Below are 26,064 nucleotides of genomic sequence, written 5' to 3' on the forward strand. Positions count from 1 at the left end.
ATCTTTGTAATCCATAAATAATGAAAAATGCATTGGTTGTAAATTTCATCCTTCTGGCAGTGTTTCTTATCCCAAAGATGTCCACAGAAGCTAAGTAAGCTGGAAGAAATCAAGGTCTGATGATGTACAAATTAGATAATCCAGAATTAATTGATGGAATAATCAAGACAATAGTATTCACTCTTTCATTCAACAACATTTTATTAAGTGCTGTGCCAGGTACTGTTTTAAGCCCTGAGCATGTAGTAGTAGACAAAACAGACCAAAAAGTAATATATATACATAGTATGTTAGGTGGTGACAGTTCTGTGGAAGAAAATAAAGCCAGGAAGAAAGGTTGGGAGTATCAGCACATGCATGTGTGTGTGTGTTAATAGAAGACAGAGCATAACTGCTATTTTTAAAAAGGCACTTGGTCTTCACTATGAAAAATATATCTGAGCAGAGATTTGAAGAAGGTGCAAGCCAAGCAGATCTCTGGGGAGTCAGTTTTCCAGAAAGAAGGAATAGTAAAAGCAAGGACCCTGAAACAGGAGCAGACCTAATTTGTTAGTTGAAGAGCAAGGCAGCTGATGTGACTGATACAGTGTAAGCAAGGAGGAGAGATTAAAAGTACCTGAAACAGAGAAGCAGTAGCAAGTCTTGACAGGCTGGTATAAAGACTTACATGAGACATGGAAAACCACTGAAGAGCTCAACCAGAGGAGTGATGTGATAGCTTTTACAATGATTAGTCTGACTGCCATGTGGGGATTATGCTGTAAAGGAGCAAGTGCAGACACAGGGAGACCAAGTAGAAAGTAACTGCAATAGTACCAGAGAGAAATGATGATGGCTTGGATCAGATAGAAGTAGTGGAAGTGGTGAGAAATGGTCAAATTATGTACATTTTTAAACAGTAGAGCCAGCAGAATTTGCTGGTGGATTATAGAATATGATAAAAAAAAAAAAAAAGTTAAGTGGGAGGTGAGAGGGGGATTCAGGATTGGGAGCTCGTATACACCCGTGGTGGATTCATGTCAATGTATGGCAAAACCAATACAGTATTGTAAAGTAAAATAAAGTAAAAATAAAATTTTTAAAAATAATAAATAAATAAATTTTAAAAACGAAAAAAAAAAAGTTAAGGATGACCCCAAAATTTTTGACCAGATTGATACATGCTCTGCTATAAAAAGAGAAATTGCTGTGGTCTAGTGGTTAAGAATTCATCCGCCAGTGAAGGAGACATGGTTTCAGTCCCCGATCAGGGAAGATCCCACACTCCATGGAGCAACTAAGCTCCTGTGCCACAACTACCAAGCCTGCGCTCTAGAGCCTGGGAGCCACAACTATTGAGCCCATGTGTTGCAACTACTGAAGCCTGCCTGCCCTAGAGGCCGTACTCCTCATCAAGAGAAGCTGCCACAGTGAGAAGCCTGCGCACCACAACTAGAAAAAAGCCCAGACAGCAATGAAGACCCAGCACAGCCAAAAATAAATAAATAAAATTAGTTTCGTAAAAATAAGAGAAATTGCTGTTACTAAACGGGAAAATTTAGAGATGCCAAAGGTCACAAATCTCCTTCCATTGTTAGCTCTGTGGTGAGTGTTTCTAGTCTGTCCTTTTAGAGGCCCAGCAGCAATCAGTCAGTAGTTTGTCCGTCTGTCAGTTCCTCAGACTCAGTGTTGGTGCCCATCCCTGTGATCAGTAGGATATCACGGAGAAGAAAGCATGGTGTGGACCAACATGCTTTTGATCTAGTGTGGGAAAGGCCTTGAAAACCTTAGAAACTCTCAGTAGATACAAACAAATGAAGTTCATCCGAACTCTTTTAGAGCTGGAAAGCTAGAGTTGGATTTGGGCGTCCCTTGTCTGAGACATACCACTTTTGGAGACCAAAGCCAGGAAACGTGCTCTGAAAGCAAGGGAGAGGGAAAAGTGTGTTGAGAAACAGAGGGTTTAGAAGTGGCACAAAGCTTCATGTACGACTTAGTCAGTCTTTTCCCTCTTTGATTCCTTATATTCTGTTTCTAAATTTGATGTCAGTGTGTGATTGAAGAAGTGTGTCTGTTGAAGGGCAGAAGGTCGTGAGTTTTATGCCATTGAGGCCCTCGTGCCAGGACAGAGCCAGCTTACTAAAGAGGATACTAAGGTGCCAGTCAAGTTGTTGGGTACCACTAAATGCTGGGAAGGATTGAAGGCAGGAGGAGAAGGGGGTGACAGAGGATGATGGTTGGATGGCATCGACTCAATGGATATGAGTTGAGCAAACTGTAGGAGATAGTGAGGGACAGGGAAGCCTGGTGTGCTGCAATCCATGGGGTCACAAAGAGTCAGATATGACTGAGCTACTGATCAACAACAAAATGCCATGAGTCTCTTCCTTTCCCTCTCTCACTGATATCTCTGTTCGAAGCTGTTAGGGGCCACAGCCATAGAAGACAAGCTGCAGGATGGAGTACCTGAGACGATCCTCACTCTGAACAAAGCCAAAATTAAAATTTGGGTTTTAACTGGAGACAAGCAAGGTAAGGGGAGTTCCTTGCCTGACCAATGCTACAGCCTAAATATATCTCAGTCCCCCATAAAATCTAGCATAGAAATGGGCACAGTACTATTCAAGGAAGTATATCCAGATTGCCTGGAGAAGTGAGTACAGACTGGAATTGCTTTAAGTAATAAGGAAAGCTTCCTAGAGGAAGCTAAGCCAGAATGATCCTAGTTATTGATTGATAACTTACAAGTCTGTCCTGTGGATGTTTGAATATAGTCTCTACTGACTCATGAAAAACACGTTCAAATGCATCCATGGCAAATGAGGACACATGGGGTCTGCAGCCCGTGTGTCTGCACCTTATGCCTGTGAACTGTAAAGACCCTGTCCCAGCCGAATGCGACCTGTGTTCCCCCTTGCCCTGCAGAGACTGCTGTGAACATTGCCTATGCCTGTAACATATTCGAGGATGAGATGGATGAGATATTTATCGTGGAAGGCAACAATGGTGAGACTGTTGGAGGAGAACTCAGGTATGAGGGACGAACTGCCACAGCCTGTCACTGGAACCAAGATTTCCCACCCATCTCTTCCCTCAGTATGCCTCCCACAGTACCAGAAGGGACAGAGAAGAAGTGGGGGAGGGCAAAACAAAAATCCTAAAATATCTGAGAGAATTTTGTGAAGAAGCATTAGAGCTCAAGGAGTCCGCGGAAGTGGAGAAGTGTCATGTGTAGATAACACGCAAGGCGGGGGCAGGTCTCAGAAGATGGTTGCGTCTGAGGCCCTGGGAGGTACTCTGCAGAGGTTCTGCATCCATCTGGCCCATTTTCACTTTGGGACACCTTTTCCTTCCTAAGCTCTAGGGCTTCTGGTCAGACATTAATCATCACTCTTGACTTACAGGTCAGCAAGGGAAAAGATGAAACCTGGCTCTCTATTGGAATCAGACCCCGTAAACAGTTACCTCACCACAAAGCCCCAGCCACCCTTCAAAATACCTGAGGAGGTGCCCAGTGGCAGCTATGGCTTAATCATCAATGGCTACAGTCTGGTGGGCAACACAGATCTACAACTCTGTTCTCTTCTTCCAAGGAGCTCTTTTCCTAGGTCCAACCCACTTCAGGGAAATTTCAAGATCCTTTTGCTATTCCTTGAGTTACCCTAGTCCCCCTCCCTGTGAGACACCTTTCCCTGGCCTTCTCTAGGCAGGAGTAATGAGGAAAGAGAAGCCAAGGGCTTATTCCTTCCTTCTCCAAATTCTTCACTGCTGGTGTGGCCCATTACTTGAGGAAGGGGGGAAGTGAGCAGAACCAGGTCCTCCAAAAGGTCTCTGGGCCTTATAACCCAGTCAACCAATTTGACCCAGTGAGAGACTCTCATGGTTTCCCACTGGAAGCTGGGTCAGGATGCCTAGAACTGACTTGGGGGCTTGGCTTCACTGGGAATGGAGCATCTTGGGAGCAGCTCTGCCTGAGAGGGGAGAATGGAGGGGAAAGAGAGGGCCGAGGAAGGTTCTGTCCCAAGAGCTTTTGGGGCAGCCTGGAATGTAGATGTGTCCTGGCGCTGCAGGCCCACGCTCTAGAAGGAAACCTGGAGTTGGAACTGCTGCGGACGGCGTGCATGTGCAAGGGGGTGATCTGCTGCCGGATGACGCCCCTCCAGAAGGCCCAGGTGGTAGAACTGGTGAAGAAGTACAAGAAGGTGGTGACGCTGGCCATCGGGGATGGGGCCAATGACGTCAGCATGATCAAAGGCATGTGAGGGCTCGGGGGCAGTAGTGCCTAGCCATGGGCTCACCCTTTCCTTCTTCCATGGGCAAAACAGATGTGCATGGCACTGTGCTTCTGGTTCATTCTCCTGCATATCTCCTGTATGTATTGTACATTTATACTGTTTTGCAACTTCATTCATGTTCCTCGGCACCTGAGTACCCACTTATTTATACAGCATTACATACAGTCGTGCACACACATTCAGACTCATGCATGTAACTCATGCACTCAGATACCCACGGCTCCAACAAGAACACAAGCACATACTCAGAGAACAAGCTGTGCAACCACAACACCCATCTTGTTGAGATGGCATCAAAGCCCACAGAAAGGACCGTGGGACCGGAGTCATGGTTGGTTCCTTTCTTGAAGGCTGTAGAGTTGAGCAATGTTAGGCAGACAGCAGGGCTGCCCAACCAGGGAATTAGCTGTGCAGCCTGATCCAGGGATCTTTTCCTCTCTGAGGCATTATTCCCAAGAGCTTTCCCTGACTCCCCTGGCTGGAGAAGAATAGCAAACTTTCTGATGCTTCAGAGTAATAGAAGCAAATGGCTGAAACTGGTGTTAATTTCAGCTGAACGCTGTTAGCCTCCAGCAGCTTATAGTTCTGTGAGCTGTGATCACACCTAGGGGTCCTCTAGCCCAACCTCTCTCCCATACTGAAGACACTAGCATATATGCCAGCCTCAGTTTCAACACTAGGAAGTGTTCTTGCTCTCTTTCTCCAGTTTCTAGAACTTCTTTAACTTTTAGGGCCTCAGAGGTTTTAGTTATTCTGTTAAGCAGTGTAATAGGTATGTACCAGAAGATCAAAGAATTTAATCTATACTACCACAGGCCAATTAAAACTTTTAGAAATTTAGGTCTTATCTTCCATCAAGCATAAAAGTGAAAGTGTTAGTTGCTCGACGTGTCTGACTCTATGCAACCCCATGACCTGTAGCTCACTAGGCTCCTCTGTCCGTGGAATTCTGTAAGCAAGAATACTGGAGTGCATAGCCATTCCCTTCTCCAGGGAATCTTCCTGACCCAGGGATTGAACCCGAGTCTCCCTTGCTTTATCCAGAAAAAGACACCTTAAGCTTCCTGAAGAACTAATTTCTTGCTAACAAAGTATGTCCATCACTGTTCTCCCAACAGTTGAAGTTTAGCTCCTTAGATAAACTTAGATAAATAAACAATGTGTTAGGTTGATATCCATCCTGAATCTTTAAGTGGCCTCAGGAGATAACAAGAAATTTGTTACCTGAGGATCTTGGCAGTAGGGGAGAGCCCAGATGGCTATAGTAAGTACGAAGACCATCAAGGACAGACATCTACAATAATGCTAGCCATACCTGGTAATCTCGAGGGGCAGCATCCAAAACAAAGCGTGAATGAAGGGGCTGTTTTCTGACTTGTGGGGGAAGGGAAATCCACTAAGGAGAAAAGACTCCGTTAAGTAAATACCGCTTCAGCTGGGCCTACCAGTGTTTTTCAGGTGTAAAATAAGAGGTACATGAAACCCGATCTCAGCCTTAATCGCACACTTCCCAGGCGGGGAGCCCAGAGAGCAAACTCTTAGGCTGAGAATTTGCCGGGGTTCCTTTGCAGCTGCCCACATTGGGGTCGGCATCAGTGGCCAGGAGGGGATGCAGGCCATGCTCAGCAGCGACTACGCCTTCTCCCAGTTTCGCTATCTTCAGCGTCTGCTCCTGGTTCATGGCCGCTGGTCCTATAATCGCATGTGCAAGTTTCTAAGCTACTTCTTTTACAAAAACTTTGCCTTCACGCTGGTGCACGTCTGGTATGCCTTCTACAGTGGGTTCTCTGCACAGGTAAGTGCTCAAATGGCATTCTCTACTCTGTTCAAGTGGGTCTTCTCTAATCTTCCTCCACCTCAGCCAGTTCAGACCCTTTTTCCCTTCTGGAGACCTGTGTATGACATGGCACCATCCATCCTTTATACTCCTCACCCATGATGATCCCATCTCCTAATCCTGCACTTAACCTTAGACTTCTAAACTCTGTCCTGGCTCTGACTCAGCCTTGACTTCTACCCACAGAACTCTCCCAGAAGATATTTTCATCTTTCCCATGACATAGAGACCTAGAATTTCCAAACATATGTAATGGAGATGGGGGTGGTGGGGGTGAGATTCCTGGATCTGAGAGTTTTTTAGGATCCAGAGTAATCTTTATGGAACAGGCTAAGCGTCAGGAGGCCTTTGGGTCTTGCCAGACATGCCAGTTCTGGCATTTACCTGTAGCCACACTTGGAAACACAGCTTCTCTTTACTTCTCCTTCCTCACCCAGACATACCACCCTGCCAAACACTGTTGTTGCTCTAATGAGTGTGAAATCTCCACAGAAGTGGGGAGAAGCAGCCCTTGGATGTTGATGTTCTATGAGAATTCCTTTTTCCTATAAATAGTTTCTCAGGATTCCCAAAGAGAAACAACCTCTGGAACGATCATCTTGGGAGATCCCTATTACCTTTGTGACCTTAGGCTCCAGGAAAACAGACCAGTCAGCAGACAATAGTGAGCTTGTCTGCCCCTAGTGTCTAGTAACATCAGTCTGGCTTGTGGGAGGTGTATGTATATGTACATGTTACTGCTGACCTCTTGTGGCTAGGAAAGAAAGTAGCCTACTGTAGGCTCATGGGTCTGTTCTGCTTGCCAGTGTCAGAAGGTGTCCAGGGTTATAGGAGCTACTGAATGCCGTAAAGCAGATAAAGAACACAGAGGCTTACATGCCTGGGAGTGCAGGGGTACACTCAGCGTTCCCTAACAGCCACCCTGGGTCCTTTCCATGCAGAGAGGAGCAGTACAGGTCATGGTAGAGTTGGTCTAAATCAGCCTCATCAGATTGGCCAAACAAGTGTAATGTGGCCTTGCCCCAGCCTAGGGCCCAGGGACCAGAGTCTGCAGTCAGCTTTCTCAGTCAGATTTCAGAAATCCAAACCATGTTCTAGGTTATCACGGTGATGAGCAGGTGGAGGGCAGAAGGGGTTCTCTTAAAGCTGGGAGGTAGAGCTGAGACTTTGGAAAAGAGAAACCTCCTAAGAAATCTCCTTGGTGTTCTTCCAGACGGTTTATGATACCTGGTTTATCACTTTCTACAACCTGATCTACACCTCCCTCCCTGTCCTGGGCTTGAGTCTGTTTGATCAGGTAAGCAACAAACCTCTTAGTCAAGGCTGAAGCCCCTGGCCCCTTGAAGAATATTCCCTGGAATGAAGAGGACAGCAGCAGCCAAGAGATAGGCTCCAAAGTCAAATGTAAATAGAATCATTTCTAGAACAAGGGAGGGAGCTCACCACCTAGAGAGGTATCGTTGGACAAAGTAAAGTATCCTCTGCCACAGAGAATGATCATCGGCTGTAGAAACCCAAATTCTCCTGTGTCAAGTTTTTCTTCATAGAGAGAAACACAGACATTGTGCTGTGCTGTAAATGGAGTCTGTACAAAAGTGGAAGGAAATAGTCGTTGGGGCAGGACTAGGTAAATCAAGGGGCTCCAGAAAGGATAGACCCATAAAGAGATAATGGGATAAGCCAGTGCAGTGAGGCCTAGGCGAGAATCCTCAAGGCCAAGCTTGGAGTATGGGTATGATTCCTCAAATCGTAGGGAGTCAGCCTGGGGGGTACTGCCTAGTCCTTTCAGAAATTTCCCAGGGCATCGAGGGTCCTGGTGCCCTACCCCTCCCTCTTCTACCCAACCTCCAGTCCTGGGTACCTGGAACAAAAAGGGAGCCTCCAAAGAGAAATAAAGTGGCTGAAAGAGGACATCATGGGATCATGGTTCCTGGTTTCCATCAGGGTAGGAAGGAAACTCTCCGTGAAGTAGCTGCCAGCCTCAGAGCAGCAAGACGATGAGTTCTGTCATTCAGCAGTCCCGTACAGCTTCGGTGATCTAAATCTAGGGATCCACAATCTCTCAAAACAAGCCTCAATCCTTGTTACCCAGAGTTTTAAATTTAGGAGATGAAGATGGTCCCATGTCATCCTCATAGACAATTCCCTCAGCTGAGTTCCCCAGTGCCTATGGGAATGGGAGGAGCATCACAGAACAGAAATACCTCTAAAGGGCTGACTGAATGCCACTGGCCTCCTCTTGCCTCCCACTGGCTTTTGACAGAATACTCAGCCAAAGGAGCACTTACAACTAGGGACTCATGTCCCAGGTGCCTCCCCACCCAAGCTCCAGTCCTTCCTTCCCTCTACTCCCAATCCTAACTGCCCCCTTTCTTAACTCCCCATCTTGACCTTTTAGCTTTCTTCCACCGTGTATATCCCTGCCTAGAGAGTAGGGCTTTAGAAAGGTTCTGGTCACTGCTCTGTTCTCTGGTTCCACATCTCAAGTAATCCATAAGGAATCTCCTAGGCAGCCTAACAGCAAACTCAGTGAGGGGAGAAGCCTCTACTCTGCTGGAGATGGGACCTTTGGAGAGACCCTGAGCCTTCCTCCTTACCCTCTGGTGCTTCCAGGACGTGAATGAAACATGGAGCCTACGCTTCCCAGAGCTGTATGAGCCAGGCCAGCATAACCTGTATTTCAACAAGAAGGAATTTGTGAAGTGTTTGTTGCATGGGATCTACAGTTCCTTTGTGCTGTTCTTTATCCCTATGGGGACTGTTTACAATTCAGTGCGCCAAGACGGGAAGGAGATCTCCGACTACCAGTCCTTCTCCCTGATAGTGCAGACCTCCTTGCTCTGTGTGGTCACAATGCAGGTGTGGCCGGTGGTGGGGTAAGGGGATTGCGTGGGGAGCCTGTCTGGAAGAGAAGAAGGGAAGGAGGGAGGGAAGGCAGGAAGGGAGTGTCCCCTTTTATGAAATGGGAGAAGGGAGGTGACTGATAGATCCTGAGTTGTAGACTAATGTACATAAGAGGGTGCTTTTCAGATTTCACTGGAGACAACCTACTGGACGATGATTAGCCATGTCTTCACCTGGGGTAGCCTGGGTTTCTACTTTTGCATCTTATTCTTCCTGTACAGCGATGGCTTATGCTTATTGTTCCCCGACACCTTCCAGTTCCTAGGTAATATCCTGCCCAGTGTGGCAAGGGGCTGGGGCTGGGGGTGGGAGTGTGAACCAAGTCTGTTTGTTTATTAAATGTTTGCCGAGCAGCTACTGCTATGTATTAGACTCCATGGATATAGATATGATTGAGACATGATCTCAGCCCTAAAAGGACTCAAAAATCTAGCTAGGGAAAATACTTTACCTTATTAGAGTCTCTAAGATATTTTTAAGTTTCTTACCTAATTTGAGCGTTACAAGCAGACTGAGAGATAGACAGGGCAAGAATTATTGCACCAATTTAGAGACTGGAAGTTTTTTTTAATGACTCAAATCTAGGCCTCCTGATTCCCAGTCAGATGTCCTTCCTACTATGACATAATACCTTCTTAGCTCCTGTATTAATTTTCCCCTTGTTAATCTCCACTCTGATGAGGACAAAATAACAGACAGATGTTACTCTATATAACTGGTTCCTGTTTTTTGTCAAGCCACTCATTTTTCCCCTCCAAAACCCCCTATCCCATTTTTGTGTCCCGGTCAGTGCTCTAGGACTCCTAGAACCTACCCTCACCGCTGCTGCCTTGCCTGGCCTTTAGAGGGAGACAAAGACATGTGAATTCACAGTGACTGGCTACACCAAGGACCTCAGTACAGTCCTTTAGCACCTATATTATTTCTCAGGAGACTAAACTGTTTCCAAATCAGTAACTTCTTTCTTTGGACTGAAGTTCAGGCTGGTAGCCCCCTCCCTCCAGGCTCTGGTCCCGCCTTCCCTCTGTGGCTCTTTGTTTACAGGTGTGGCCAGGAACACTCTGAACCTGCCACAGATGTGGCTGAGTGTTGTCCTCAGCATAATCCTCTGCATGTTGCCTGTGATTGGGTACCAGTTTCTCAAACCGCTGTTCTGGCCCGTCAGTGTGGACCAGGTGAGTGCAACAGGAATCTACCCAAATAGAATTCATGACCCTCTTAGCCTTTGCCTCTATGGATAAAAATCCTGTCCCCCATGCTCTTGACTATAGATTATTGACAGAATTCATCACTGCATGAGACATCCACTGCCATACCCAATCCGGACCAAACTGAAACACACAGCCTCTCGACGCTCTGCCTACGCATTTTCCCACAAACAGGGCTTTGGGGCCCTCATCACTTCCGGCAAGACCGTGAAGGCCAAATTGCCCAAGAGAAACAGCTCTCATTATAAAAGATAGAGGTCTTTGGGGAAGCCCCAAAGGAGGCAGTCATTGCTCTTCCTCTCTTGGATTCACAAAACTTAATAAGGAGAGACTAGAGCCCCTGGAAACCAGCATAAACTTACGCTTCCACTCTCACTGCAGGGGCTCAGCCTCTTCATTCCCTAGAAGGCTGTGCCCAAGTAAGGCAAGGCAAAGTAAAGAAAGGGCCCCAGACATCTGTCAGAGTTACAGCATTTCAAGAAAAAGTCATGTCAGGCCTCCCCCTACCTTCCAAGTTCTAATCTGGACAAGCACATGTGGAGATACTGAGTGAAGAGGGGCAATTAGAGGAACGGAAAAGAAAAATAAGATCTAACAATCTTTCCCATACCCAGAGCAACCATAAAATTTGCCAGGGCCCCACACAAGCATATTCACCCAGGCACCTTTACTGGGTTTATCTGAGGGATTCAGAGTAAATCTTTTGCTGGCCTGGATGCCAAAAGGAGACAGCTATGAACAGTTGGTCATAAGAAGCCAAAGGAGAGTTTCTGGACCAAAAAAAGAATGGAGATTGTTCCTGCCTTGGTAGGAGAGCTCAAAATTTTGCCACTCTCTCTTCTCTTTGACCCAAGAACTGACACCTTTTCAGGCATCAGAACTGGGACCGGGGAAATGTAGGGGATTTAAAAAATCTTTTCTTGAGGAACATAAGCCATAACTGGTGAACATTTGTCTTCATTCCATAAAATTATTTTGAGAAGAAATTGTATGTACTTGAGAAACTGTTTCTAATAAGTTTATAGATGAGTAATAAACTGCTTATTTTGGAGTGGAAAGATTTGCATGGTCTCTTGGGGCCCCAGTGATAGTAACTCAAGCCAAGCAATAGCATCAGTCTGTAGACTCCTGACACCTGCCCCCTTTCAAATGAGACCAGTGTTTCCCTTCCCCCACTCTTTTTCTACTTCTTTACTTCCATTCCACTTTTCTTCCCCCTGTTACTAAACTCTGTCTTGGCCTCAGCATCTTTTAACTGTATATATATATCCTATTTGCACACCTTAAATATTCGTTCCCAAAGCTCAACCCTAGGTTCTCTGCTCATTTTTCTCTGTACACTTTTGCTGAGTGACTTCTTATAATGTCATGGTTTTATTTACCAATAAAAAGAAGATTCTCAACTCTCTTTCTATCCTAGGTCTTTCTTCTGAGGTCCAGATTCATTTATCAAACTGAATCTCAGGAAGCTCACCAACCTGTATTAAATATATTCCTCCCAAATTTCACCCTAGGATGTCATTACTGTCATCCGAATCACCCAAGGCAGAATACTATACTCTTCCTGTATAGTCTGATGTCTAATAAGTCATCAAGTAATATAAATTCAGCATCTCCATTGCCTTGCTTTCAGTTCCCTCCTTTATTACCACTGCCCTTGTTCATATTTGGATCGTCTCTCACCTGGATTACTGCAGAAAATCTCCCCACTCATCTTTCTGGCTTTCCCCTGTCTAAAGTATCACCAGTACCATTTCCAGAGTCATCTTTCTGAACTGCAAACTTGATTATGTCAAGCCCCAGCTTAGCATCCTGTAAGAGTCTTGCACGCCTCAGGATCTAGGTAGAATTTGCATGTTTTATTATTGGGCCCTCTCCAGTGTTGTCTTCTACTTCTCCCCCATCTGCATTCACTCCAGTCATGCTATTTCTGGCCTTCTTGTCATCAGCATACTGTTGTCATATCCTAATATGCTTTCCCTACTCCCTTCTTCATCTAGCAAACTTCTAGTCACCCTCCAGAAACTCAGAATAGTTGGAACTAAATAGAAGTAATGGTTGAAAAACATTGTGAATGTACCAAGTGCCCCTGCATTGTATACTTAAAAAGTGTTATGAGAATGTTTTGTGTTAGAATTTTACCTCAATTTTTTAAAAATAAATAAATAAACACTCAGATTAGGCACTGTCTCCTGTAAGAGCTTACCCTAATTCCTCAGTGTGACTTTTATATGTCTGTCCAATGTATCCCCTGTATATAAATGTCACTATCAGTGATATTTATCACAAGGCATTATAATCACTAATTTACCTGTCTCTGCACAATATATAATGGGTCTTTAATAAATATCTGTTGAATAAATGAATAAATAAAATGAAAGAATATTGAAATTTGCTTCTCTATTTTTGTTTCCCTGATAGCACTAACAACCAGTTGCTCAAACCAGAAAACTTGAAGTCTTTCTAGACAGCTCCCTTCCGTTCCTCTAATCCAATCTATCCTGTTACCAAGTTCCATACACTTTGTCTTAGAAATATCTTTAAGTCTTTCTCCTCATATTTGTTCCCAATCCCATAGATTTCATTGTTCCTTGCCTAGACTGTGCCAACATCCTCCTCTCAGATCTCCCTGCCTCTGATTCTGCTTATTCCCAATCCATTATCCACACTACAGAGAATGATCTTTCAAAAATCCAAATCAGATCATGTCATTTGCCAGTTTAAAGTCCATTAGTGAATCATCAGAGCTTTCCTGCCTTGGCGTGTCTACCTCTCCAGCTTCGTTATCACTTTGTGCTGCATGTACAAAATTATTTGCAATTCCCCCAAAGGTCCCACTATCTTCAGCAGCCACTGTGCCTTGGCCCTTTCTGTTCTCTCCTCTTAGAATACATTCTTTCCTTTGTCTAGCTAAGGTCTATCTGATCTTCAACCTCGTAGCTTTAGTTACTTCCTCTGGGAGCCTTCACTGACACCCAATTCCCTACTCTGAGTTGTATGCCTCTTCCTTGCAAAAGACCACCTTACACATTTTTCTTATTTTTGGTTCCCATGATTTGACTGTGTATCATTTACGTGCCTATTTTACTGTGGTTTTCACCTCTGCTAGGCCATGATGATTGCCTTGAGGATAACAATTGTTTCATTTTTTAATTTGAATAACTAAGCAAAATGCTAACGCTTGGATTATTAATGTTTTTCAATTAGTAAGTAAATTAAATCTGCTACCTTTTATTTTTCCTAAAACTGTCTTTTACCTGTCCCCTCAATGTGAATTTTATCCTTCAGGATCTAGTTTCCAGTTATACTTTGCAGGCCTCTTTTTATGAAACACAGTCACTCATGGCCTCCTGATTAGAGGCCATTAGAGCCTCTTCCTCTCTTGGATTTATGCAACTTAAGGAGAGATCAGAGCCCCTGGAAACCAGTGTAATACCACACTTCCACTCTCACTCCAGGGGCTCAGCCCTTTCATTCCCTAAAAGGCTGTGCCCCGGTAAGGCAAAGCAAGGTAAAGGATAAGCCCAGACATCTGTCAGAATTACAGCATTTCAAGAAAAAGTCATGTCAGGCCTCCCTTTACCAACCCTTCCAAGTTCTAATCTGGACAAGCACATGTGGAAGTGAAACTGTTTACCACAGATTTCTACTCGAACCCATGTGCTGGGACTCGAACCATCCAAAACCCAGTCTGGGACTTGAACCCACATGGCTGGGACTCAAACCCAGCCAAAACCCACAGTACCTGGTTTCTGGACCTAATGAAGTTCAGGTTCTTGATATCTCATTGCAGAAAGAATTTGGTGAGAGACAAACAAAGTGATAGGTAAGAAGTGGATTTATTCAGATACAGAAAGAAGCAAACTCCACAGACAGAGTGTGGGCCACTGCAGAAGATGAATGTGGCCTTTAAATGTGGCATGGTTAGTTTTTATAGGCTGGGCAATGTAATATGCTAATGAGTGGGAGGATTCTGACTATTTGGAGGAAGGGTCGGAGATTTCCAGGATTTGGGCCACTACCCTTTCCTTGATCTCTCAACAGTGCCTTGGAACTGTCATGGCACTTCTGGGTGTGTCATTTCACTTGCTGATTGAGGATCAAGATCTAGTTTTGCCTGATCCCATTTGATTCTAATTGGTTTATGTTATGTGAACTCTTTCAAAAGTTGTGCCCTGCCCCTTTCTCTCCTGTCAAAGAAGTAATGGGTGAAGAGGGGGAATGTGAGGAAGAGAAAAGAAGGACCTAATAATCGTTCCCATACCCAGAGCAACCATAAAATTTGCCAGGGCCCGGCACAAGCATATTCACCCAGGTGCCCTTACCAGGTTTATCTGAGGGATTCAGGGTGAGTCTTTCGCTAGCCTGGATACCAAAAGGAGGAGGCAGCTGTGAACAGTTGGTCATAAGAAGCCAAAGGAGAGTTTCTGGACCAGAAAAAGAATGGAGATTGTTCTCGCCTTGGTAGGACAGCTCAAGATTTTGCCGCCTTCTCTTCTCTTTGAAGAGTGACTTTGAGGAGATACCCCACATCCAGGGGCAGAGGAGAAGCCACAGCAAGATGGTAGGAGGGGTGAAATTGCATTTTGAATCAAACCCCATACCCACCAGAGATGCTCAGAAAGCTCAAACATACTTTGTGTGCATCAAGACCCAGAGACTGAGACAGAACTGTGTCTGAGTATCTCCTGAGGAGGTATAGCATGGCCATTGATGACAGTCCCCAGGCTGAGGACTTCCCTGGTGGCACAGACGGTAAAGCATCTGTCTACAATGCAGGAGACCCGGGTTCAATTCCTGGGTTGGGAAGATCCCCTGAAGAAGGAAATGGCAGGCCACTCCAGTACTATTGCCTGGAAAATCCCATGGACAGAGGAGCCTGGTAGGCTACAGTCCATGGGGTCGCAAAGAATCAGAGACAACTGAGCCTCAAACCAGCAACTCCTTAACCCCTAAAGCTTCTAGTCAAGTTGAAGTCCTCAGTATTCTTGACTTGAGAACCCCATGAACTGTATGAAAAGGCAAAATGATAGGATACTGAAAGAGGAACTCCCCAGGTCATTAGGTGCCCAATATGCTACTGGAGATCAGTGGAGAAATAACTCCAGAAAGAATGAAGGGATGGAGCCAAAGCAAAACAATACCCGGTTGTGGGTGTGATTGGTGATAGAAGCAAGGTCTGATGTTGTAAAGAGCAATACTGCATAGGAACCTGGAATGTTAGGTCCATGAATTTGAAGCAAATTGGAAGTGGTCAAACAGGAGATGGCAAGAGTGAACGTCGACATTCCAAAAATCAGAGAACTAAAATGGAATGGAATGGGTGAATTTAACTCAGGTGACCATTATATCTACTACTGTGGGCAGGAATCCCTCCGAAGAAATGGAGTAGCATCATGGTCAACAAAAGAGTCCAAAATGCAGTGCTTGGATGCAATCTCAAAAACTATGGAATGATCTCTGTTCGTTTCCAAGGAAAACCATTCAATATCACAGTAATCCAAGTCTATGCCCCAACCAGTAACGCTGAAGAAGCTGAATTTGAATGGTTCTATGAAGATCTATAAGACCTTTTAGAACTAACACCCAAAAAAGATGTCCTTTTCATTATAGGGGACTGGAATGCAAAAGTAGGAAGTCAAGAAACACCTGGAGTAACAGGCAAATTTGGCCTTGGAATACGGAATGAAGCAGGGCAAAGGCTAAGAGAGTTTTGCCAAGAAAACGCATTGGTCATAGCAAACACCCTCTTCCAACAACACAAGAGAAGACTCTACACGTGGACATCACCAGATGATCAACACTGAAATCAGATTGATTATATTCTTTGCAGCCAAAGATGGAGAAGCTCTAGACAGTCAGCAAAAACAAGACCAGGAGCTGACTGTGGCTCAGACCATGAACTCCTTATTGCCAAATTCAGACTTAAATTGAAGAAAGTAGGGGAAACCACTAGACCATTCAGGTATGACCTAAATCAAATCCCTTATGATTATACAGTGGAAGTGAGAAATAGATTTAAGGGCCTAGATCTGATAGATAGAGTGCCTGATGAACTATGGACGGAGGTTCGTGACATTGTACAGGAGACAGGGGTCAAGACCATCCCCATGGAAAAGAAATGCAAAAAAGCAAAATGGCTGTCTGAGGAGGGCTTACAAATACCTGTGAAAAGAAGAGAAGTGAAAAGTAAAGGAGAAAAGGAAAGATATAAGCATCTGAATGCAGAGTTCCAAAGAATAGCAAGGAGAGATAAGAAAGCCTTCCTCAGCGATCAATGCAAAGAAATAGAGGAAAACAACAGAATGGGAAAGACGAGAGATCTCTTCGAGAAAATTCAAAATACCAAGGTAACATTTCATGCAAAGATGGACTCAATAAAGTACAGAAATGGTATGGACCTAACAGAAGCAAAAGATATTAAGAAGAGATGGCAAAATACACAGAAGAACTGTACAAAAAAGATCTTCACAACCCAGATAATCACGATGGTGTGATCACTCACCTAGAGCCAGACATTCTGGAATGTGAAGTTAAGTGGGCCTTAGAAAGCATCACTATGAGCAAAGCTAGTGGAGGTGAAGGAATTCCAGTTGAGCTATTTCAAATCCTGGAAGATGATGTTGTGGAAGTGCTGCACTCAATATGCCAGCAAATTTGGAAAACTCAGCAGTGGCCATAGGACTGGAAAAGGTCAGTTTTCATTCCAATCCCGAAGAAAGGCAATGCCAAAGAATGCTAAAACTACCACACAACTGCACTCATCTCACATGCTAGTAAAGTAATGCTCAAAATTCTCCAAGCCAGGCTTCAGCAATATGTGAACCATGAACTTCCGGATGTTCAAGCTGGATTTAGAAAAGGCAGAGGAACCAGAGATCAAATTGCCAACATCCACTGGATCATGGAAAAAGCAAGAGAGTTCCAGAAAAACATCTCCTTCTGCTTCATTGACTTTGCCAAAGCCTTTGACTGTGTGGATCACAACAAACTGAGGAAAATTCTTCAAGAAATGGGAATACCAGACCACCTGACCTACCTCCTGAGAAACCTTTATGCAGGTCAGGAAGCAACAGTTAGAACTGGACATGGGAAAACAGACTGGTTCCAAACCGGGAAAGAAGTATGTCAAGGCTGTATATTGTCACCCTGGTTATTTAACTTATATGCAGAGTACATCATGAGAAATACTGGACTGGATGAAGCACAAGCTGGAATCAAGATTGCCGGGAGAAATATCAATAACCTCAGATATGCAGATGACACCACCCTTATGGCAGAAAGTGAAGAGGAACTAAAAAGCCTCTTGATGAAAGTGAAAGAGAGTGAAAAACTTGGCTTAAAGCTCAACATTCAGAAAACGAAGATCATGGCCTCTGGTCCCATCACTTCATGGGAAATAGATGGGGAAACAGTGGAAACAGTGGCAGACTTTATTTTGGGGGCTCCAAAATCACTGCAGATGATGATTGCAGCCATGAAATTAAAAGACGCTTACTCCCTGGAAGAAAAGTTATGAGCAACCTAGATAGCATATTAAAAAGCAGAGACGTTACTTTGCTGACAAAGGTCCATCTAGTCAAAGCTATGGTTTTTCCAATAGTCATATATGGATGTAAGAGTTGGACTATAAAGAAACCTGAGCGCTGAAGATGCTTTTGAACTGTGGTGTTGGAGAAGACTCTTGAGAGTCCCTTGGACAGCAAGGAGATCCAACCAGTCCATCCTAAAGGAAATCAGTCCTGAATGTTCATTGGAAGGACTGATGCTGAAGCTGAAACTGCAATACTTTGGCCACCTGATGCGAAGATCTGACTCATTTGAAAAGACCCTGATGCTGGGAAAGATTGAAGGCAGGAGAAGGAGGGGACAACAGAGGATGAGATGGTTGGATGGCATCACCGACTTGGTAGACATGAGTTTGAGTAAACTCCGGGATTTGGTGATGGACAGGAAGGCTTGATGTGCTGCAGTCCATGGTGTCACAAAGTTGGACACAACTGATGGACTAAACTGAACTGAACTTCTCTTTGACCCAAGAACTGACACCCCTTCAGGTCAATAATATCCCACCCAACTCCTGAACATTTGGCACCCTCCCTGATGGCTCATATGCATCTTGGGAGAGTTGAGTCTTGGTCTCTACTAAGGAGTCAATGGCAATCCACTCCAGTATTCTTGCTGGGAGAATTCCGTACAGGAATTCCTATTCCATAGGGTAGAGGAGCCTGGTGGGGTATAGTCCATTCAGTCACAAAGAATTGGACATGACTTTTTTTCAAGGATCCAAAACAGCAGATGCTTCTTTCCAAGGTGAAGTTTTAGATAACCATGTAAGACTTGCCAAAAAATGGGATATGAAAAGTCTCAAAGTCTTAATTCCTTACCCACCTTGAGAAAAGGGCCAGAAATTCAGACATTGGAAAAGTATCCTTGGAGAGAATTACTAGTGGGCTTTGAGTCCCACCCTAGTTCAGTTTTGAAAGAGTATAAGGAAATAACTTGCCCACAGTTAATGGGTGGGGGGAATACAGAGAACTCATGCCTGACTCATGCCTGGAAAATCTCAAAAGTTAGAGAAGAGCTAGCTATCTGTTCTACAGTAGAGCAAGAGGAGATATTAATAGTGGTGGTAAGATTGGCATTATTTTTCAGGACTAGTGGTTCATAAGTGCTCCCCATAGATCAGATATGAGCTATAAAAGAAACCTAGTTAGGGTTTCTTTATCTTGTCGGAGAGACTATCTAAAAGGTTGAGGAGACTTCCTCAGAAGGAAGCAAGAGATATGGTGTCAAATGCCTGGATATTTCTAAATAGATAGAAGGTTGCCTGAGGGTGGGATTGATTGCCTGTCTAAGAGCATAAGGTAAATTTTCTGTATCTTGATTTCAGAGGTGGTTACATGGGTGTATGTATACATTTGTCAAAACTCATCAAACTTAAAATCTGTGCATTTTATTGTGTAATCATATTTCAATAAAGTTGATTTTTTAACTGCCTAGAGATTTCTACGGAGAAGGCAATGGCACCCCACTCCAGTACTCTGGCAAATCCCATGGACAGAGGAGCCTGGTGGGCTGCAGTCCATGGGGTCGCTATAAGTCGGACACAACTGAAGCGACTTAGCAGCAGCAGCAGCAGAGATTTCTAAAGGAGCTATAAGTGATCAGCTAGCTAGAGGAGCTGAAATACTTTGGCCACCTCATGCGAAGAGTTGTCTCATTGGAAAAGACCCTGATTCTGGCAGGGATTGGGGGCAGGAGAAGGGGACGACAGAGGATGAGATGGCTGGATGGCATCACTCGATGGACATCAGTTTGAGTGAACTCCTGGAGTTGGTGATGGACAGGGATGCCTGGCATGCTGCGATTCATGGGGTCACAAAGAGTCAGACACGACTGAGCAACTGAACTGAACTGACTGAGGGGAGCTGAATGCACTTACCTTAAAGTAAACTGGTATAGGAGAATTATCTACACCAACAAAGAAAGAATTCTCTGTCAAAAAACAAATGATTTTAGATACCTGCCAAACACTAAAACTAGTTTGTGACAGTATTAGTCAAGTAAGAACCTTCTTCTCCCTCCACCCTGCTCAAACACTGGAGAAAGAAGATTAGCAAACTAGGGCATGGAAAAGAGATAAGTGAGGAACAATAGACATCTACTAAGCCCCACTGAACATGCACCATCTGCAATAGGGCCAAGCTGAGAGATAAGAAAAACTTTAATTTTAAAGTATGAAATTTAAAAAATATTTTCATTACCTCAGGCATCTTAAATATTCAAAGTAACAAGTACTGATTGCTACCTTAAAGTGACCAGAAAATTCATAAAGTCTCATGCAATAGGTTAAAAGAGTAGGAGACAATATAAAATGGTTTCATGGTTATGGGCTTCCTTGGTGGTTCAGACAGTAAAGAATCTGATACTGACCCCACAAATGCCATTCTTTCAAAGTTCCAATTACACACACACACACACACACACACACACACACACACACACACACACACACAGCCTTCTATCACATTCATCCATATACAATTATTTATTGAGTGTCTGCCATGTCTGAGCACTGTTCTAAATGCTGCCCGTAGAGTGAAAGACAACAAAAAAGATGTCTACTATCATGGAGCTTACCTTCTAGAAGAAGAGACAGTATCAAAGTAACCAAGATCATTCAGATAGTAAGTGCCATGAAGATACAACAGTGGCTGTTTAACAGTGAAAGACTGTGAGTGGAGAGGGGTAGCTAACTTTCTGACCACCTTTTCTGGTGGTCAGAAAAGGACTTTCTGAGGGAGTAACATGTGACATGAGACTTGAATGACTAAAAGGATCTAGCTTTGCAAAAATCTAATGGAAGGACATTCAAGTCCCTAAGATAGGAGCAAGCTTTGTATGTAAGAAACATAAGTCTAATGTGGATAAAACATCATGAGCAAAGGGGAGAGTGGTTGGAGAGGTATGATAAGATGCAGTGGATGACTTTAAAGCCAGTTTGAAAAGATTGTTTAAGCCATTCTATGGGCAACAGGACTGTAAAAGTGACATCAGAGAGACTATTTAGGAGGAAGTTACATTGTCTAAGCATGGAATGGTGGTGGCTTAGACTATGGAAGCAGTGAAGAAATAAGTGGATGAGTAGAGGATACATTTTGAAGATAAAACCAAAGGACTCTGTGGGTTAGCTGCAGAAGATGCAGGCACTGGTTTGTCAAATAAGCTCCTTGATTTACTCAACAGTGCTAAATCCATAGATTACTGGCTCTTCCCACTCAGCTGTTGGTGACAGGATGAGTCGTGTCCATGCCAGTTGACTCCACTAGTCCTAGCCACAGTTGGCCAAGAGTGGATATGTGACCCCAATCGATGTTATCTTTCTTGTAATTAGAATTCTGAGAAATTAAGTCAGTGATGAGAATAGTTGCTAAAAGGTCATATAGTTTCGGAAAGAGAAGTGGTCATGACTTGCTGTAAGTATGAAGATGAGTGGGGCAATGTGTCTGGTTTCTAGAGAGAATAATAAAACAGAAACAGATGAGACATTATTTCATTTCAGAAGAGCACCCCTTGAGGGGTTTTCTGAAGTTGGATGGGTTATGAGATCTTTTCACTTGCGCTAGATGGAATAACTGCCAAAGGCAAAACCAGAGAGGTGATTCTAGCGTACATAGGCCAGGTTTATACTTGTTCCTCATCTACAGTGTCTCAGGAATAGGGAGAGATCATGGGACGATTTGGCTCTTCCTGCATCTTTAAGAACGTTTGGGGAAAGACCATATTTACCACTGCCAGAAACAGAGAAACAAGGGAGCATTGTCCTAGATCCAACATTTCCCTGTAATTCTAGCTCCAAGTCTTCTAAGAGGTGTACCAAGGGTTTTGGAGAAAACTCAGCATTTGGAGGATCCTGGGAGTCATCTGAGGCTATTTGCTCTTCTTTACCTCCAACCCCCAGTGACACATTAAATTAATCGTTAAGTCCTATAGAGTCTATACCCTTAATGTCTCTTGAATCTATATCCTTAGATCTAACCCCTCAGCCACTGCCCTAATTCACACCCTCCCATTTCTCATCACAATTACCACAGTCTCCTAACTGGTCTCTTTCCTCTAATTCAGTATCCACACTGTGACTGGAGTGAGGTTAATAAAGTTCATATCTGTTCAAATACTGATAATATTGCAGAATATTTCTGCCTTTAACAATGCAAATAATTCCTTCTCTCAGTGATGCAAATTAATTTTGTCTGGAAAAGAATTTACATTTCTAAAAGTCAGATACCCTTGTGAACCAGTCTTAGTGTCTTACTGGTTCTCTCATTGATTAGTGAATTAAATATGGCTTTATTTTATATTTGTATAAGATTCATGCTTTTAACTTTTTGAAAATTATCCCATAACACAAATAACAGGAAGTAACCCACATTTGCTGAGGTCAAAAATAAGACTGTATGAATGGATAGAAGGATGCATCATCAACCCAGGGTAAGAGTTAAACGGCCTCAGTGAGAAGTGGAATCAGCTACTGTAGGCCCCAAGAACCTGGAGAGTAGTCTCTTTGTATCTTCACTTGACTCCTCTCTAGGCAACAAACATACTTCTCAGCAAATTGTTTTTTTCTGCAACTCAGGCCATTTGACAAGTAAAATTTGACACCACTCTCAAATTTCCATGGTAAGTCTAACCATGAATAAAAGTGTAATTCTCTCTCCCCCAAGTCCAAATTCTCAGGGAAAGGGTTCCAATTGGCCTAGCTTAGGCTAAGACCCCACCCTGGACCCTTTATCTGCACAAACATGCAGTTTTTCACTGGTCTCCCTGACTAAAGCCCTCTCCATTTTGCCCCCAGAATTGTAGTTCTAAAATTCATATTTGATTTACCATCCTGCCTCCAGATAAAGTATTTCTCCACTGCTTACCGGATGAGTCCCAGCTCCTTAGTTTGTCATGGAAGGTTCTTCATTATCATAGCCCTGACTATCTTTGCTATACTCTCTGCATCGGTCCCACATCTCGATCATATCAGTTGCTTTGCCCCATTTTTCTTATGTACATGCTTCCCCCACACCTTTTACCTCCCACTCATTATTCAAAGCTCAGCTCACATGACTTTTGTGAGGCCTCAGGATGTATTACACAATATGACATTTATCTGCTTCCTTGACTGTGACCTAACAAGCCTGGGAGTGCCTAGAGCACAGGGTCTCAGACTCTCTTTCACAGAGGATGGAACCTAGTGAGGATCTAATAACTATCCATTGAAAGACCACCTGCCCCCACCCCCCTTTGGATACAAGAAGACAACAGTCTTCAGTGTCTCACATACACCTTGCCTGGGAGCAGGAAGCACATGAGTTCTGATAAAGAAAAAAATATTCATTACACTTGTTAAAGATGGTAAGGCAAACTTTATTTGCAGGGGCAGGGCAAGGGGGAGGGTAGGGAGTGGGCCGGGGATCATGGAATAGCTATAGGAACCACCGCAATGAGGTGCTGCAGTGGGGAAGAGATTGAGCTCAACTCAGATCCCAACAAAGACAAGTGATAATTTATTAGCCAAGCAGCAGGGTAGAGGTCAGTGGCTGGAAAATTACAGCCTTCATCTATTCTGGCTGCTATAATAAAACACCACAGGGACTCCCCTGGTGGTCCAGTGGTTAGCCTTTGTGCTCCAAAGGCATGGGGCCGGGGTTTGGTCCTTGGTTGGGACCGAAGGTCCCGCATGCTGCATGGCATGGCTAAAAAACACATCACACTACAGACGGAGTAGCTTATAAACAAATTTCTCAGAGTTCTAGAGGCTATAAGTCAGACCAAGGTGCCAGCCTGGCCACTAGGTGCTCTCTGGTCAGCTACTTCCCCATCTGAAGGACTGGGCTAGGGAGCTCCATGAGATATCTTCTGTGACGCTACTAATCCTAATCATACAAGATCCTCATGACCTAATCACCTCTCAAAGGAACACCCTACTAATGTCTGGGGGTTAGGATTTCAACATAAGAATTTTGGAGGGACATGAGCATAGCAACTACTAAGAAGAAACATCAGAGGAAAGGGGGATTCTTGGTAGATCAACTCAACAGAATTCTTGCTGAAAGCAGGCCAAGGTGATAAATACCAAGGACGGTCAGATATCAAGAGCGGAGAATTTCCAATAAACTGATTTAATAGGATTCTTGCTCAAACTGGATTCTACAAGGACAAAGAGGGAAGCCCAAAGTCAAGCCTGGTCCAGGGCCGACTCAGAAGAACCTGATTAAATTTTTGGCCAAAGGAGACAGTCTTTGTTCCGTTCTAGACTTTACCAGGCTTCTTCATCCTGGCTATGCTGGAGTGCTTTTAAAAATATCGAGGCTGGGCACCACCCAACCCCTACTCCACCCTACCCGTGCTTCTGGGTCAATTGGTCTCTGCTGAGGTCAGGCTTTAGTTTTGTTTTTCTATTTTTCCCAAGAGGTTCTACTGCGGTGTCAGGCAGAGAATCGCTCCATTAGGCGATGGCGGATGCGCAAATGCACCTGCCTTCCACACGCCAGTTAAGCCGCGCGCGAGGATTTTCTGGGTTCCAGCACAGCCCAGCCACTTAGCCGGCACCACCCCGAAGGGGCGGGGCACAGGCCGCAGAAGGCGGGGCCACGGCAGAAGCGCCGCGGCTCCCCTCGCGGGAAAGCACTGCGCGTGACTCGCCGCGCTCAATGCAGAGGGTGCCAGGAGGTGGGCGAGCACCCCCACTGGCACAGCGGGCCGAACGACGGGCCATCCCAAGGGGCGACATGAGGGCATTTCAGATCGGACCATCGGCGCCACAGCTGCAGGGGAGGACCGGGCGTTACCAAGCTGTCTGAGAGAAGGGGGACGACTGCTTGTCCCGGCTGCAACGCGGCCCCTGCAGGGCGAGAGACGCTGCCGCTTCCTGCGCGGTAGGACCACGCCGAGACGAGAAACCAGGTAGGACGCGTCTTTGGGGCAGGCGAGGTCCCGGAGATCCGCTGTCCTCGCGTTCCAAATGATCCCTTGGGAGAAAGGCCCTCAGTTTGCTCACCTATCCAGTCCTTAGCGCGCCCTCCCTTCCCTTCAGCCCTTCCCCCTCGTCCCGTCAGCCCCACCCTTCGGTCTTGCTTGACCCTCTGGACCAACCTCATCTTCAGTCCTATCCTTTCAGTTCCGCCATCCACTGAATCCTCAGTCACCCAGGACAAGCTATCATTTGGGGCATCACCGCAGATCCACCCTAACCGTCTCCTCAAACTGTCCCTTGGAGACACCCCCTCAGCTGACTCGCGCCCAGGGGTCATCGTTGTCCCCACATCTCCTGTGACGGCCCTGGAGGAGCGCGCGTGGCCGCTCAGCACCCAGCCCGGCGACTGCGGCGGGAGTCCTCTGCACGCCGGGTCGTTTGCACCCTCCGCCCCTTTGGCCCCTGGTTCCCACCTTGATGCCTGTTTGAGCTGGGCTGGGATCGCTCTCTCACATCCAGTTTTACCTTGGGAAAACCTGTGGCCTGGCATTTTGCCAGCCCCCTGCTACCACGCTTACCTGCTGCAAAGGGTACCGTGATCCCGTTGCCCAGGGCTGCCTTGGGATGCCAGGCTGGCCCTGAGGATACCAGGGGGCTGCCCTGGAGGCAAGACCGTACACGATTCGTTTGTATCTCCAGTGCCCAGCACAGTGTCTGGCACATGGTAGACTCGGTAAATATTTGATGAGTGAGTGAATGAATGAAACCAGTGCAGAGGCTGTGAGGCAGTGTTTCATGGGAAGACGTGTCACCAGTTACATGAATGGGGGGAAAACGAAGGGCGTCTGGGGATTACTTGCGGTGCTCATGGTGGGAGCATAAAACTGAACATACTCGTCTCTCGGTTGATGCATCTAATTTCATTTACATAGAAGCTTTTTTTTTTTAATTTTAAAATCTTTAATTCTTACATGCGTTCCCAAACATGAACCCCCCTCCCACCTCCCTCCCCACAACATCTCTCTGGGTCATCCCCATGCACCAGCCCCAAGCAAGCTGCACCCTACGTCAGACATGGACTGGCGATTCAATTCTTACATGACAGTATACATGGTAGAATTCCCATTCTCCCAAATCATCCCACCCTCTCCCTCTCCCTCCGAGGACTCGGAGGGAGAAGCTTCTTTTTATTAGCTGTTTTACCTTTATGTTATGCTTACCAAAAAGAAAAAATTAAGGTCCAAGGCTGCAGAAATTTTTATTGGTCAGTCCTTCAGTGGCTGCCCAGATAATCTTTAAAGAGCTTTACCCAGGTGACCCCCCTCCTCTTGCCCTAGAGACTATCTGCTCCCTCTAGGGAAGAATTGTGGTGGC

The 26,064-nt window shown here is 45.0% G+C and overlaps 2 protein-coding genes across 7 annotated transcripts in view; both read left to right on the forward strand.

Moving 5' to 3' along the window:
* LOC102178625 (phospholipid-transporting ATPase FetA) overlaps positions 1 to 12,421 on the forward strand; it is an 84,001-nt gene extending 71,580 nt beyond the window's left edge. For 4 of the 5 annotated variants that reach the window (XM_018052118.1, XM_018052119.1, XM_018052121.1 and 1 more), the window contains 10 exons: positions 2,400 to 2,511; positions 2,905 to 3,010; positions 3,384 to 3,531; positions 4,050 to 4,233; positions 5,846 to 6,069; positions 7,325 to 7,408; positions 8,725 to 8,970; positions 9,142 to 9,280; positions 10,060 to 10,190; positions 10,287 to 12,421. In XM_018052118.1, the coding sequence (XP_017907607.1) occupies positions 2,400 to 2,511; positions 2,905 to 3,010; positions 3,384 to 3,531; positions 4,050 to 4,233; positions 5,846 to 6,069; positions 7,325 to 7,408; positions 8,725 to 8,970; positions 9,142 to 9,280; positions 10,060 to 10,190; positions 10,287 to 10,478 (1,566 nt within the window). In that variant the 3' untranslated portion in view covers positions 10,479 to 12,421. Of the gene's footprint in view, positions 1 to 2,399; positions 2,512 to 2,904; positions 3,011 to 3,383; positions 3,532 to 4,049; positions 4,234 to 5,845; positions 6,070 to 7,324; positions 7,409 to 8,724; positions 8,988 to 9,141; positions 9,281 to 10,059; positions 10,191 to 10,286 lie in introns of those variants that run through there. The other variant, XM_018052122.1, reaches the window with a different exon arrangement.
* The window catches only part of RUSC2 (RUN and SH3 domain containing 2), a 63,625-nt gene continuing 61,914 nt past the window's right edge, over positions 24,354 to 26,064 (forward strand). For both annotated transcript variants that reach the window (XM_018052123.1, XM_018052129.1), the window contains exon 1: positions 24,354 to 24,680. The gene's annotated coding sequence lies outside the window, so the exon portion shown is untranslated. The remainder of the gene's footprint in view (positions 24,681 to 26,064) is intronic.

The sequence above is a fragment of the Capra hircus genome, chromosome 8, assembly GCF_001704415.2.
Source record: "Capra hircus breed San Clemente chromosome 8, ASM170441v1, whole genome shotgun sequence".
In the NCBI taxonomy this organism is placed as follows: domain Eukaryota; kingdom Metazoa; phylum Chordata; class Mammalia; order Artiodactyla; family Bovidae; genus Capra; species Capra hircus.